The sequence below is a fragment of the Phodopus roborovskii genome, unplaced genomic scaffold (assembly GCF_943737965.1).
Source record: "Phodopus roborovskii unplaced genomic scaffold, PHOROB, whole genome shotgun sequence".
Lineage (NCBI taxonomy): Eukaryota > Metazoa > Chordata > Mammalia > Rodentia > Cricetidae > Phodopus > Phodopus roborovskii.
The window spans coordinates 563107-578996 of NW_026126485.1; the positions used below are offsets into that span (position 1 = coordinate 563107).

General features: G+C 36.5%; 1 protein-coding gene across 1 annotated transcript in view; it reads left to right on the forward strand.

Moving 5' to 3' along the window:
* Nucleotides 1-13391, forward strand: part of LOC127229944 (succinate--hydroxymethylglutarate CoA-transferase-like) — a 536724-nt gene extending 523333 nt beyond the window's left edge. Inside the window, exon 8 of the mRNA XM_051195053.1 lies at nt 12854-13391. Within this exon, the coding sequence (XP_051051010.1) occupies nt 12854-13017 (164 nt within the window). The 3' untranslated portion in view covers nt 13018-13391. The remainder of the gene's footprint in view (nt 1-12853) is intronic.
* The last annotated feature ends 2499 nt before the right edge of the window (nt 13392-15890 follow it).

Sequence of the window (15890 nt, forward strand, 5' to 3'; positions counted from 1 at the left end):
GCTTACAGAAACTATTATGTAGCATGCCCTTTTATAATAAGGACCAAAAACATCCAGAGAAAGTATAATCCAGGAAGACTCTTAAATTTGTAAGACATTTTTGTTATAATGGGTAGACATTCCAACATGAAGTCTCATGTTGGAAACTAATTAGAATATTTCTTATTTAATTATTACTTTGTTAATGAAAAAGTAAATTGTGTTTGCAGATAATAGTTTATCTTGACTTACTTGCCAAATTATCTCTGGCTTATTACTTTTCAAGATTTGCCTGACTGTTAAAAACATGTGTATTTTTATGTGGATCAAGTCTTATTCATTTATTTGTCTATTTACTTACATATTTATTGTGTATATGTGTGCATGCATGTGAGATCCAGAGATCAACCTCAGATGTTGCCCTCAGGAGCCATCCATTTTTTGGAGATAATATTTCTAGGACTGATCTTGCCACTGATCAAGCCTGGCTGGCTGGCCTATGAATCTTAACCACCTGCCTGTCTCCACCATCCCAGCAGTGGGATTATAAGTGCACAAAGGTATGGCAGGCTTTTTTGCATGGTGCTTCTGACTGAATTAAGGTTCTCTGGTTGTACTTTAAACATTTTATCATTTTATTCTCTGATGAATTTGTAGGAAATGCCTTTCTTTTGACTCTACAAATACTTGAGCTTCAAGAACCAAGAATTTAACATTTTTATATTTGGCACTTTTCACTTAGAATATGTGATAATATTGATAGGATCTGATTAACTTGGGTTGCTCTTTGTGCTATCTTTTTTTAATACTAAAAAAACTATTGTTTGAATTATGATTACACAAAAAATGTTTTGATTACTCCTAAAAGTAAGCAAGCTCAAACCTAGATCAAGGATCCTGTGGAGGCAAATAATTGACTTACTGTTTATAATACATTTTTGTATACTGGCAGAGTAAATTTTCTTTTAATTTAACAAAGCACCTTTGGTCTATTTTTATTTCCTTGCTCAATCGGGCAAAATTAGTGAAGTTCATTGTGTAAAGGATGCCTTCCAAGCTAGTCTGGGTTAAAGATATCCAGCTCAGCACTGGGTAGAAGAACCTGAGTTGGTATTCCTAGAAATTGTCAGAGTACCATTGGGGTAGAAGCCAACTAGTTGGACATCTAATTAGTGCATTAAAAACAATTATGCTCATATTTATGATGAAATTATGAAAACAAAATTAATATTTCAGATTTTCAGTGTTAATTCGGCCCCTTTTACCTGTGTTAAATGACTTAAATGATTTTAAAGAAAACAGGAAAGAATAGCAATAAAATTAGTGTAAAAGGTAGCAGGGGTTTTTGAAATAATCAAAGTAGTTAATAAAGAAATGTAAAAAAGAAACAATAAAACTTTATACAGAACAGATATATTTTATTATTAGTATTATATGAGATTCATAACAGTCACTGGCAAAGGGAAATTTTGAAGAAATAATGTGATTGCAAAAATTAATTCCTCACATAAAAGAATCAAGATTATTGTTTTCCAAATTTAAAAGAGATTACTCATTAAAAAATTCAAAGTGGATTAGTTAGATTGTTCAATGCGTAAAAGGCATATGCCACCAACCTTGTTAGATCCCTAGGACATGTGATAGAATGGTAGAACTCTCACAATTTGTCCTCTGTCTTTCATACACACATTTATACCCTAACATACACTTGGCTACACTTACAAATACATAGATACATACACACAACAAAATAAATACATTCAATTTAATTAAAATAATGTATGCCCTAAGAAGAAATAATGAACATTAAAAAAGAACTTATGACTAGTGATGTAGTTAAGTAGTAACATGCCTAAAACACTTTAACTTCCAGTACTGTCAAAAGTGTAGCACCAAAGTCCAAATGTATCAAAGACCTTAACATAAAACCAACCATACTGAACCTCATGGAAGAAAAAGTGGGATGTAGCCTTGAATCCATTGGCACAGGAGACTACTTCCTAAATGTAATACCATTAGCACAGACCCTAAGAGCAACCATTAATAAATGGGACCTACTGAAACTGAGAACTTTAAAGGATATGGTCAACAAGACAAAATGGTAGGCTACAGAATGGGAAAAGATCTTCACTAACTCACCCAGCATTACCACTTTTAGATATATACTCACACACAAGGAATTTTACAATTAAGTTCATAGCATTATTCATAATAGACAGAACCTGGAAACAACCGGAGTCCCAACAAAGAAGGATAAAGGAAATGTAACACATTTACACAATGGAGTATTTCTCAGCAGTAAAAAACATCTTCAGATTTGGAGGCAAATGGATAGAACTAGAATAAGAAATCCTGAATGAGGAAACCCAGACCCAGAAAAACAAATGTAATAGGAACTCACTTATACATGGTTATTAGACATAAAGCAAAAGATAGCCAGAATAACATCCACAATTCCAGATAACCTAGGCAATGAAGAGGATCCTAAGAGAGACATTCATGGATCTGCCTAGGGATTGGTAAAAAGAAATGATCTCCTGAGTAAATTGGGAGCATGGGAGCTTGGAGAGGGTGGAAGGGGAGAGGAGAGGAGAGAAGGGGGGGAATTGTATAGATCAATAAAGACAAGGTTAAAAGAAGAGTAGCCCCTCTTACAGTACAGGTCTCACAGTGTTTCCCTGAGACACTTTCAAAGAATTTAATGGCCCTACATATCATTGTAAAATTTCAGATATTTCAGTGTTTATATCCAAACTTTGTGTGAATAGAAATACCACATTTTACTGTCTTGTTTATTTCAGAAAATAAGGAGTTCTTTCTTTTTTTGCTCATCCACTCAGCAAACACTGAACATCTTAATGTGTCAAGATTCTGGACAAAGACTGTAAAGAAAATAGGGTTTTTCCTTATAGAATCTATACAGTGAACATTTGTATTCAAAAAATCCTATAAATCTGTTATAATACTTGGTCTTTTGAAAATTGAAATATATCTCATCTGAAGGGTGGAAAAAACACAAGTTGTATAGGGATCAATTCTGATCTCAGGAAAATGACAAGAGATGATAAAGTGGGGAAGAATGATGCACCACAATAAAGTAGACCAAAGACTATGGGGAGTCAAAGAAGAGTTGTTCCTTTGGACTGTGGGGGAAAAAGAAAGCTACACAAGTCATCCCAAATGTATCTTTGAAGACAGTATAGACTTGGGAATTGCCCAGGTAAGAAACATCCAAGGCTGGCCTGTGGACTAGGTTCAGAGTACAGCTAGTGTTCTTTAGCAGATGGAATGATTAATGGGGAAAGAGTGAACAAGTTATTCTATGTTGTAGGATGCTTTGGGCAAAGGAGGTGGCAGGGAAGATCAGACAAGTGTGTGTGCGTGGGGGGGGGTTGCTATTTCATAGATGGGACTGCTGGGAGCTGCCATATTCCAAGGGTACACCCATGCTGTTACCGAGAGCGAGGGTTTGCTGCAGCTGAGACAGGAGTCTGGAGAGCAAGGACCTTTTCAGACCTTCCCACCTGCACTATCCAGGCAGAGGACAGAAATAGGAAGATCAGCTCTTCTGGCACATAGTGAACACATCCTCATTTTCACAACATCAGAGTTAGGAGCCTAATTGTACTCAATCTTCTTTGAATGCAATTATGATTTGTATGATTGTAGAGATTCTTGGGAAAGAATAGAAAAAAGGGGATGTAGAAATAAAGCTGATTCCTTTAATAAGGAACCAAGAAGTCCAGAAATTTATTAAGTTGCAAAGGCTTTCAAAGATTTACAGAAGAACTTTCCAAAGCTCATTTGAGGTAAGAGCCACAAAGAGCCACCTGCTCCAACTCCACTTGGTTCCTCTTCCCAAACAGAATCGAAATGCAATCTGGTTTCTATGACTGCAAACATCTTCCGGTATTTTCCTTAATGGAGCACAGAGGCAGAGGAGGTGAGCAGAAGGTCACAACTTTGAAGGTCTATGAAGCTTAAAATGTTCTGGCTACAGGCTTCAGCTGAACCAATTTTGTTTTCCATGGTGAAGTCTAACCAAACAAACTCTTGGGAATGCACCCAAAGACCTTGTATTGAACATTTGAATTTTAGAAGGCAAAGAAAGACCTGATTGTTTTGGCAAAGAGCATGTTGTCAGCAAGGTGTTTCCTCACCCTTCTTAACATTTTCAGAAGTGTGATAAATGATTAGAAGCAAATATGAGTGTTGGGAAGAGGCTTTCAGGACAGACCTCTTTCCAGCAGGACATTTTTCAGAAATCTCAGTAGAAAGTTTGGGCCATGTACTTGGAGGTGACACAGCCTGTCCACTAATGAATATGAATAGCATTTCCTTATGGGCCATGTACTTTTCCAATTGGAAATGGATAATCTACTATGACATTTCAGTGCATTCAAATAAGATAGAGAAATCAAAATACAAGTTTTCTTATTCCTTTTTCAAATGAAAGATAAATGCCTTAATAGATTAGCAATCACAAAATATATAAGTATTTATAAAACAGCACCGCTTTTTAACACCATCTGCTTAAGAGCAGTATTTATTCAGCCACTGATATGAGAACAGATTTCCTTCTACATTATGCAGAGGGGAAGTACATCCTTGTACTAATAAGCATACACTTTGTATTTAACTAGCATAAGTTCTAATGAAATTCTTTAGCTGATAAGCTGTGCAATTTTGATAACATTAGTTAACATTACTTTCCCCTTTGATGAAATGATTTCATTATAATCATACCTTTTAAAGTCATTTAGTTCATCTGACACAGTAATATATGGAAAGCATTCTGCCAAATGCCTAACATGTGTAAGTATTTGATAAATAATAACTATTATCATGCAGCTTCAAAGTTTTTTGGATGTCTGGACCAAATTATTTTTTTTTAAATGTTGCTCAGTGAAGGTCTCGTCTGATTGCAGCAAATAGGTCTCTGTATTAAATTGAGGCACAGATGACAATCAGGATGGAGCACACAGTGTTTTTAAACATGATGTCGTTCTTGCTCATGCTGTATGTGATATCCATTGCAAGTTCACAGAGTCTCAGATCACTGCAGTACTCACTATCTCTTACTTTGCTAGTCAAGAAAGGAGAGCCCTACACTTGCAATAAGCAAGTGAATGTTGTGCCCTGGAGTGTGTAGCCTAATATCATCCACCACTCACACTTCATTAGACCTTGTGTGGCTTGGTCCAACTGAACAAGGGTCAAAACACATAATACAGTTATATTTCTGAAAGGTAAAGGTGGGAATTTTTTTGAATGACACTGATTACTATAATAGAGCCACTGGAATAGTTGAAAATAAGACTCTAATAAGTGAGTCTAGCAAATAAAAGACTCTAATAAATAAAAATTTAGTCAAGTGCTGAAGAGTTCCTCAGTGGTTAAGAATACTGACTGACTGCTCTTCCAGAGGACCCGAGTTCAGTTCCCAATATCCACATAGGGTAGCTCAGCTTCAGGAAGGTCTGTTGCTTTGATTTCTGCGGGCACTTGTACTCATATGCACATTCCTCCACAAGACACAACTACACATAATTAAAAATTAAAACCTGCTAAAAATATTGTATTGAAATCCATTAGACTAGAGGTCACATAAAGTGCCTCTGAACTCAAAATGAGGCATGGATGACCCAGCTCAGTTGGTGGCATAAACCACATGTTGCCTTGAGATTCTGGAATGTCTGACCCCATAAGCATTGCCATAGTTTAAGTTCTTTGGTTAAAGATGTCCCAAGCCATATTTATTCTGTTCCAGCCTTCTTCCATGATTACATGCTATTTAAATGGTCTTATCTGTTTTTATCTTGAATCTAATGGGTTTAGTGTGTTCTAACTGTATGGTCCCATTTGGCAAGTTGGCTGCTATGGTTGGGAGGCACCATATAAAAAATATTGTTATTGTTATAGTGATGAATTGAAGCACTGAAGGGGAAGTTGTGAAATCTTTTGATACTAAGCTATCATTATTTTTAGCAAAATGAAGTTTGGCTTTTTATTACTCTAGTAAGCCCTGAAGATTAAATGCTTGCTATCCACGGCATGGATCTTAGCAAAGGGCCAAAGAAGTCAAAATAAAAACATTTTGAGATAATGTTTCATACATTATGTGACAGATGTTTGCTTTTAAGTATTTTGAAAAGTTAGTGTGATATCAGAATTTAAAAATAAAAATATAGTAAGCAAAACCAACATATTTGGCTTTAATTCTAGTTATTCTTACTGACACTGATCACACTTGCCTGCTGTGTTAACTACTTAACCCTTTGTGCTGATCAGCAGCCATTTAGTGTGAGGCTGAGCAAGAGGCTGTTTCACTGCTTTGGAAATACATCATTAAGACAGGAGGTGCACGCAGTTCTGGAAAAAGGGACTGTTCAAGTCCCTTCCCTTAGGATGATGTGGTATTATGTTCCCATTACTTGAATATTCATTATGGTTTCCCACATGTTTTTGGCTACCTCTGTTTCCTGCAACTGTTTGTATTATTAAGTTGATCTGCCTTACAGATAAGTGGCTTGAATTTGGATAAATGGTAGCTTGGGATGCTCACGTAGATTGGATAGATCTCCTTTCAGACTAAGAATTATGGATGTTTTCTAAAGAGAGGTGAGACAAAACAGCCAGGGTTTTGTTACTGTAGGGCCTCAAACCACAGATGGAAAACTCCACATGGCTAGTCTGAGGAATTCTCTAATGTGCCAGGCACTGGCCTTCCATGTGCCTTGAACCAGACAGATTTCCAGAGAACCAAGGGGAAAAAAAAAACTCCATTTCTTTTGGGGTGAGCAGAAAGACGGTCATTGGAAAGCATTGCCTCACACAAATAGGAAAAACTGTTAGAGGTTTGTGGTGGTGTGATTATATGAGTGTTTACATGGGGAGCATTTGCACTTAACAATTTGATTTGAAAAGAGGTATTAATGAATACAGGCATCATAAGAAATCTAGAAGAGCTATGATCTAGGAAAAAGAAGACGATAGAGTGGTGGAATCATAAAGCCTGATGCTATCTTTGCCAAATTCTGACTTAGGAACGCTGAATTCAGTTCCTTGTCAAAGTGAAATAATTTTTCCCTCTTTCGTGCTGCCTTGATACAAAGAGATCATGTGGCAGAACCACAAAGTACTGGGATTCAGAAACAAGGCTACCCGGATCTCTGTTTCTTAACAGGTCTGCAACCCTGAGCAGCTGATTTTCCCTGCATCTATCATTTTTCCCCATTTGCTAACTGGAGGTGATGCGATACGCAAACACATAAAGCACATGACAAGTGACTAATGTTTGTTAATGAAGTAAAAGAAGTGGCCTGTTTCCAAAGCACCTTCTACTTTAAAGGAGGAAAGTATAGTATGGATTTGTACTATGTGTTTATGTGTTCCATTGTGATTACCTTTATTACTACAGTGGGAAAACAGCTCATTTAGTTTGGTTCTAAGTGGAAGAGAGTTGTGAGTTGCTTTGTTTGTATTTTCCTGTGGAGGAAAATGTTATTTATTTATTTTTTCATTCCTTTCCCGCTATGCTCATAGCATTATTCTCTTGTAGCTTTGGTTTATAATGATCTTATGATTTTTATCAGACTATACAAATTTGCTTCTTTTTTGTTGTTACAAATTATAATCCTTCTATGACAGCAGGGCCAAGAATTCATTTAAGAATAATACATAATAAAATAATCTATACCAAATCTTGACAGAGAGGTAAATGCTCAAAAATTGTAAGTAAAATAAATTAGTGGATAAATTCACTAGCATGTGAATAATATTTATTCAAACATACTAATAGCTAGCAAAAATTAGTTCAATTCTTTTTGAATGAGAGTGTATAGACCATAAAGTCTAAAGACTAAAGGTTTTATTATTACTAATTTTTTCATACAATATAATTTGATCATATTATTTCCCATTACCAGCTCCTCCCAGATCTTCCCCATCTCCCTACCACCCCAAACTATTGTTGCCTTGCTCTGTCAAAATACAAATTTTTTTAAAACCCCCCCAAAAAAAAACTATCAACTGAGCAAATGAAACAATAGAAGTAAAAACAAACAAAAAACATGGACCAAAAAATATTGGCCAGTTACTCCTGGACATGGAACTTGCCCTGGGGTGTAGTTGATATCCTCAGTGTCAGCCCACTGAAGAAAACTGATTTTCCCTTGCCAGCAGGTATCAATCATAAAGAGTTTCTTGATTAGATGTAGGTCTTTGTGTCTACTTCTTCTCTGAGCTGGGATTTATCTAAGACTAGAGTTCTTATCTTGTATCTGTTATGGGTTATAATCCTTGGTCCTTAGAAAAATCAGTTTATGGAAACATCAGTTTTCTCATCTGTAAAATGTAGGCTACAATAGTCTTTACCATATAAATAGATAGCTCCTGTGACATAGAAAATCAGAAGCATTGTCCAATGAAAGGAGGCTTGTACCATTTCTTTTATAGCGTAGGAACCATGGAAGGCAATGAAGACCCAACTAGAAAACACAGCCAGTATTTTTTCCCATTTCCATTTGAGATATAGGCAATGAACCAAACAATTTAATGCATTCTTCTAAAAGCAGTGAAAATTGGTGTAAATGGTAATGGGGGCTTCACAGGTGCTTTTCTTTGCCTACATTCCAAACATGGCAAAGTCTTGCCAAAACCACGGATCTGCTTTGTTTTGGGATCTTTACTTTTCTCTTAACATTTTTCCATAGTTTGTAATCATTAATTCTTTCTTGTATGATGGATCATTATTTTGTTTTCCTGCCTTTTGGTTATACCATGTATATTGTTAAAGCATTTCATTGTTTCCTTTTTTATTGAAATTTGAAACAAGCTTGTTTTATATGTCAATCCCAGTTCCCTTACCCTCCCATCCTTACCTATCACCCCCACCTAACCCCAGCACATCCCCTTTCTGATCCCCAGGGAGGGTGAGGCCTTCCATGGGGAGTCTTCAAAGTCTGTCATATCATTTGTGGCAGGGCCTAAGCTCTCCCCGATTTGTCTAGGCTGAGAAAGTATCCCTCTATGTGCAATAGACTCCCATAGTCCATTCATATATTAGGCATAAATACTGATCAATTACTAGAGGCCCCATAGACTGCCCAGTCCTCCTAACTAACACCCACATTCAGGGGGTCTGGTTCAGTCCTGTGTTAGTTTCCCAGCTATTAGACTGGGGTACATGAGCTCCCCCTTGTCCAGGTCAGCTGTTTCTATGGGTTTCTCCAACCTAGTCTTGACCCCTTTGCTCATCACTCCTCCCTCTCTGCAACTGGATTCCAAGAATTTGGCTAGTGCTTAGCAACAAACTAAGCAATAGTGGAGAGGCTACATTAAATGTCCTTCCCCAATAATAAGATTGATGACTACCTTATATACCATCCTAGAGCCTTCATCCAGTAGCCAATAGAAGCAGAAGCAAATACCTACAGTTAAAGCATTTCTTATTTTAGTAGACTTTCCTTTTGAAGGCCTTTGTTCTCTGACCCTGCCTTGCCAGCTCAGATCCAAATTGTTAGACTAAGTGTCCTCTCTGCCCTTAAGTAGGGCTTTTTTCCTCTCCCTGCTCTTTTTCTTCCTCTTTTCTGCTCCAATTTTTCCTGTATTTTATTGGAGCCTTGTTGAAGCAACTTTTTAGATTTGGTTTTTGAAACTGAAAATGTCCTCTCTACTTGAATAATCATCTGGCTGTCTTCATGTTTAACTAATTATTAGACTAGATATACAATTACAGATTTAACAGAAATACCTTTAGAAAGTTGAATGCACACTATTTTCTTCTAATTTTCAGTAGACACTAGTTAAACAGTTGAGTATTCTAATGTTGCTGTTTTGACACAACTCATTTCCTGCCTTATTGTTACCCTGAGCTTGTTTACCTTCTCTTTACCTCAGGAGGAACTTCTGCCATTTTTAATGCTACCTTATATCATTTTACGTGAAATATCAAGGTGTAAATCTTTTTTTCATCCCCTATATTGGATTTTCCATTGACTAAATATGGTAACTTGCCTTTTTTCTATTTGTTGCAACATTCAGTGCAGACACTCCTCACCATCATCATCCTTTTACTTCTTTAGGGGATCCTGGTCCATTTTCTGAGAACTCTTAACTTTTTTCTCACATGTTTTTGTTTGTTTTCTATTTATACGTCTCTCTTAAATGATTGGAATATATTTTAATTTATTCCCTAAGTTTCTAATTTGGAATATAACACAGAAATCATAAGCATTAAATGTTGTAAGTTTTGTCTCTGTAGCATTCTCTTCTTGGTTTATTTTAAGCCATCCCTGGTTGCCCCCATGTTTCCCTTTTCTGTTCTATGTGATTTGAGTATTCCTGATGATCTTTGGCTGGTTGTTTAGTAAAGAATAAAAGTTTAGATGTCTAGCATTGGCTGTTTTTCTTAATGAAGTATTTTTCACTCTTATTGACTCTAACATGAACAATAATTCTTGAGTCAAGGCAATTTGTCTGTAAACACTTAAATTTAAGGGTAGTTGGAACAAGGCTAAGACTATGGGGATTCTCAACTCTAGAAGTAAGAAGGGATTTTATTAGGGGCCTAGTAGCCACATTATGGCTTCTAGTGTTTCCTAAGAATCCTTTTTGAACTTTTTTTTTTTTTAAACAACAGACAGATATTTTGTTTGTAGTTAAATACTGATGGCCTCTACTTTTACAAAGCTTGCACAAGCAGAACTAAATGAGATCAGCTATTTGACATTGAGAAATGCAACCCTCTGATTTTAGTCCTGTTTCTACTCCCAGTCTGTCTTTCTCATGACCACTGATTTTAAGATCAAAGACTTTGACGTAGTAAAGCAGAATAATTGTCATTCATCTCTTCTCAGTCTCCCAATGTGTAATGTGTTTCTGTCCTCCCTTACTGGGTAGGAACTAGCTCTGACAAAACCCTCCCATACAGTGCACTCCAGGAAAATGTGACAAGGAATTGAACTCTGCTATACTTCAGAGAAAGGAAAAATTCAAGCGCCAGTCATAAATTATCCTTGGTCTATAGAGGGCATATGGTAGGAAAATACTAAATGTGGCAGTGTCAGGCCATGTCTGGACACTGTCTTTGTCAGATGGCGTGCAAATAAATATTAATGTAATTCCCCCAAACATGCTTTGGTTGATTTGTTCTTGTGAAGTTCTCAAATCAAGAGTGGGCTGCAAATGGTGTAGCTCAGTGATAGAGTACTAGACAACATTCTCAGAGCCCTGGGTTCAGTTCCAATTCAGAGAGAGAGAGAGAGAGAGAGAGAGAGAGAGAGAGAGAGAAAGAGAGAGAGAGAGAGAGAGAGAGAGAGAGAGAGAGAGAGATTAAGAAAAAGAGTGAGATTAAAATGTAGAATGTCAAGCAGAGCTGGCTTTGATCTCTTATCCCATGCACCTCCAAGGTTGACTTGGCTAATCTAACTGTTTAGGTGGATGTCCCCTTCTTCTCTCATCATTCCATGTATGTTTCTCCCAAAGCTTCATACTACTGTCAAAGAAGATGGCCTTCCCTGATGGATGATGACAAGTTTTCAGTCAAGAGTACATGAATAGCTTTCTTGCTAGAACCTTCAAATACGTTCTCAGCGGACAGAAATGTTCCACTTTACTAACTCTTGCCAGGACTCCTACCTAATTTGCAAACCTGAAGCCTAATCAAAAGAGATATAAAAGACAGGCAATATACAATGAGGAAACACAGATAAATTTTGTTGAAACACATTCCAAAATGCTCACCTTGACCATTGAGGAGTGAGAAGCATCATCCTAGAAAAAAATGAGCACACAACTTTAAATGTGAGACCATTTTTGTGGCTGCAGTTGCATCTTCATGCCATCAGCCATGTGGCTTCTGCCAAACCTTTCCCAGCTTATTGTAGTTATGTGAAGAGTGGAAACAATAAAACCACTTTTAGTCATTTTTTAAAGTATTGCTAGAATCCTCTGTTTACAATGACTCAGTTATGTCAAATTTCTGTCAGTAAATATCTTCATCTCCTTAAACTGCAAGATTCAAGAGAGATGTGGTGGCTTTCCTAAACATAATAGCCAGCAAGTTTTGTGTATTATTTCGGGTTATGGAATCCTTACTTAGTTTTTGTTTTTGTCTGTTTTCTCAATTAAATCCTTACCTCAAGCCTGTGTGGTAAACATTATTATATTACAGTTGTGGGATATGAAGCTCCAAGAGGGTAAGTAATTTGCCCAAGATGGTTTTAGTAAAAAGTATAAATCCCAAGGTCCAAACACAAGTCTCCTTGACAGAGAAGCTTGGTCACTTAGCTTCTAGTACCACTAAAAGCCAAGGACAAGTGTCTGAGTTAGGATTTGACATATATTGAACTACATTTTAGAACTGTATAGTAGACAATGAATTGCAGAACTTGGGTTACCTTTATTTAAGGCCAGATTACTAACTTCACAGACATAGTTTCACTCTATGGTCATCGTGCTTTTTTAATCTTTTATTGACAGTTTTCCCAGATCTGGGTTTTATCCCTGAAGGTGTTTGTGATAGGACATGTAGCCCACTGCATGCTGATGTGCAGTTTGCAAAGTCACTGCCCATTTAAATGAAAGTGGGTTAAGAAAAGTTACATATGATATGGAGAGATGGCTCAGATATTAAAGGCTAGGCTCACAACCGAAACATCAAAAACCTCCTCCTGAACCCCAGCAAAACAAACAAGCAAAAAACAAACAAAATGCCAAAAAACAAAACAAGCAAACAAAAAAACATGGTACATGTGCAAGAGCATAAATAATACATGTAGAAAACCTTGGAGTCCATTGGAACCATTCATTACTTGAGTAATTAACTTCAGGGCCAGTCATTAACAGACTTTTTCATTCCTTCTTTTGACAGGTCCAGCTGTGAGATACAGCAAATTCAAGATGTCAGAGGCAAAGCCACCTCCCCTGTTGGGACAGCACACGAAAAACATCCTGAAAGAGGTTCTCAGATATGATGACAGGGCTATAGACGAGCTACTCAGCTCTGGTGTGATAGAACAACATGAAACTAAATGACAGAGGAGACTACATAAGAAAACTGGCCCTGGCTGGCCCAGAATATGGTCTGCGCATGCCTCTCCCTAGTCTTGATCCCACTGAATGGCAGAGTGAGAACTGCAGATTTCCTGCCTGGTATCTCTGGGGTAACTTTAGAATTAAAGTCTAGTGCCAAAGTTAAAACTTACTACTTTGACTTTTCCCCCAGAAAATAATGTTGGTCTGTGGACTTCGATTAATTCTATTGTTTCCATCCAGAAGAACTAATGACCATTTGGTGATGGAATACTGTTCTGATTTGACTCCTCCACAATGTACACATGTATGGGAAAATCACATTATAAACTATAGTTTTGATTTGTCAATTGAAAATAAAACAAAACATAAAAATATTTTTTCCAAAAAGCCCTCTTTATTCTAATTACCTTAGTGTCCTAAAATGTTTGCCTTTCCCCCATACTAGCCTGAGAAAAAGCAGAACTCTTGACGTTTTCTCCTTGTACATAAAGTTCTCATTTAAATCTTTGTTAGGAAGTCAAAGTAATAAGCAGAGTGACAACCTCTGTGATTGATTTTAAACCAGTATAACTTAATTTCAAGCCCACAAACCCTTTGTTAGTCTGTAATTTAAACCACGGACTTTGCTGATGTCTGTTGTAAGGCTGAGCTCTTTTCTGCCCATAAAGAGTAAATATTTGCTGTGTGTTGTATTTCCCTGGTGATATTGTGATGTGCAATGGAATACCGATTTCTACCTATTCATTTAGGGCATGAGTATTTGAGTATGTGAGAGAACATAATGGTTCCTCTCTTGCTACCAAATTTTGAGACATAGCCAAACACAACACACTTTAAATAAATATGAGGTGATCCCTCAGATGTTAAAGTGTAAAGAATACCAAATGGAGACACTATAGGGAGTATTTCTTTGTAATTTAAAGATCTCTGTATAATACAGTTTTATGTCTTTGTGTTTTGATTTGACAACAAATCCCATCTATAGAAAAAAAATCTGTCTTGAAGATAAAAATTGACCAGGATATATATTTTAGAATGAATTACCACAGAACACTACATAGATCAGGACATTAGGTGCTGCTTGGTCAGTGTCCTAATATGACCTCCACTCATGGCACACATACTACAAAGCATTGACATTATACGGTGGTAGTAACTGAAAGTAAAATTGTCTTTCAAACTGATTCAAAGCTAGTTTTCTTTTCATTTGGGATGGTTTGAATCACTTACTGGTTCTATAAGGTACCAAAATAAAAAAGGATACCAAGTAAAAATTATCTTTACAGAGTTTTCAGAGGAAAGTATCCTACTTTTTGGGACTCGCCCAACTACAGCTTTGCTGTTCAACCTGTTATACTCTGAAGAACCCCTGATATTACTCCATTAGATATAACTTTGTCATAACATAGTTTTATGCCTTCTGCATTCTTTTGCCTCAGTTCCTAATTATTAGAGACACATATGAGATGTTCACATTAAGCTAGTCATTTATATATTTAATTATTTTATGTATAAGAGTGTATTTCCTGCCTGTATATATTCATGTCATTTGTATACCTGATGCCTGTGGAGTTCAGAAGATAACATTAAATCCCCTGGAAACTAGATTGATATGATTGTGGACTCCTATGTGGTTTAAAAACTGAAAATAGGTTCTCTGCAAGAGCAGTGAGTGCTCTTAACATTCAAACCATTGTTCCAGCCCCCAACCCACACATTTATAGAAAATGTCTTTATAGTCATATTATTCACATGGAAACCAGGAAAAGGTTGGGTGACAGAATTGATAAAACCACATATCTTGAAAGCCAGATGCATCATTGTTCTACTGAAACATAAAATCTCAAAATGCAAATACTCCTCATTGAGCAATAATTCCAAGTATGTGAACACCCATATGTAATACTATTCTGTCATACATAAGGCCAGAAAGTACCTCTTAAATTTCAGGGTCAATAAAGACTGAAGTCTTAAAAAAGAAAAGGACCACCACTGAAGCATACCTATGCTTCTGGATTTCTACCTCCACAGCTTAGAATGATCTAAATGAACTTTGAATGCCTGGTCATTCATCAAACTTAAAGCATTTACTCCACTGATTTAAAAAAGAAGGAGGAGGAGGAGAAGAAGAAGAGGAAGAAGAAGAAAAAGAATTTCAGGCTACTTCAAATTCACATTATCAGTCCTGAAAGAAACACTGTGCTTACTAAAATTTTAAAATTTCTAGCAATATGCCCCAGATCAAATTATGCTTATAAACAAATGTGCTGTTTTAATTATCAGAGCTGGTTATCTTACACAGTCCCCAAAATAACACACTACTAAGATACCATATGTTCAAGTTCAACTTGTGTCAAGGCCTGCCTTCTGTAAGGTAATGTCTGTGATTGGTTTCAAAAACTCCTTGAAAATCAGTGAGTTAATTGTTCCAAAATTGAAGGTATGTCCACAAGCAAATGGGCTTGTTTCTTCCTGGAAAATTCCCTACCATAATTTACTTGTTATTCAACACATTTTCTTTTGGTTAAATAGCCTGATATGGTGAATGTTCTTTTAGCAGAAACAAAATGAACATTGATGAGTCTTGTATGAATGCTGGACTAACTCCCCATCTGATTTTGTGCTCGAGACACCCAATGGTATGAGAAATAAGTCATGATAGGAGAAAACAAAGGGGGTCTTATATTGGCTGTTTGATATTACAACCTTAGACCACTGTTCTCAGATATCACTCTATGAGAGGATTTCTAGTGAAGATCTCACAACTTTAATTTTTAAATCTAACAGAAATGTTTACCCATTTGTACATCAGTTAAATTTGATGTTACACTTCTGACTTGTGTCTTACCTTTAGCAAGTTGCCTAGTTTAAAA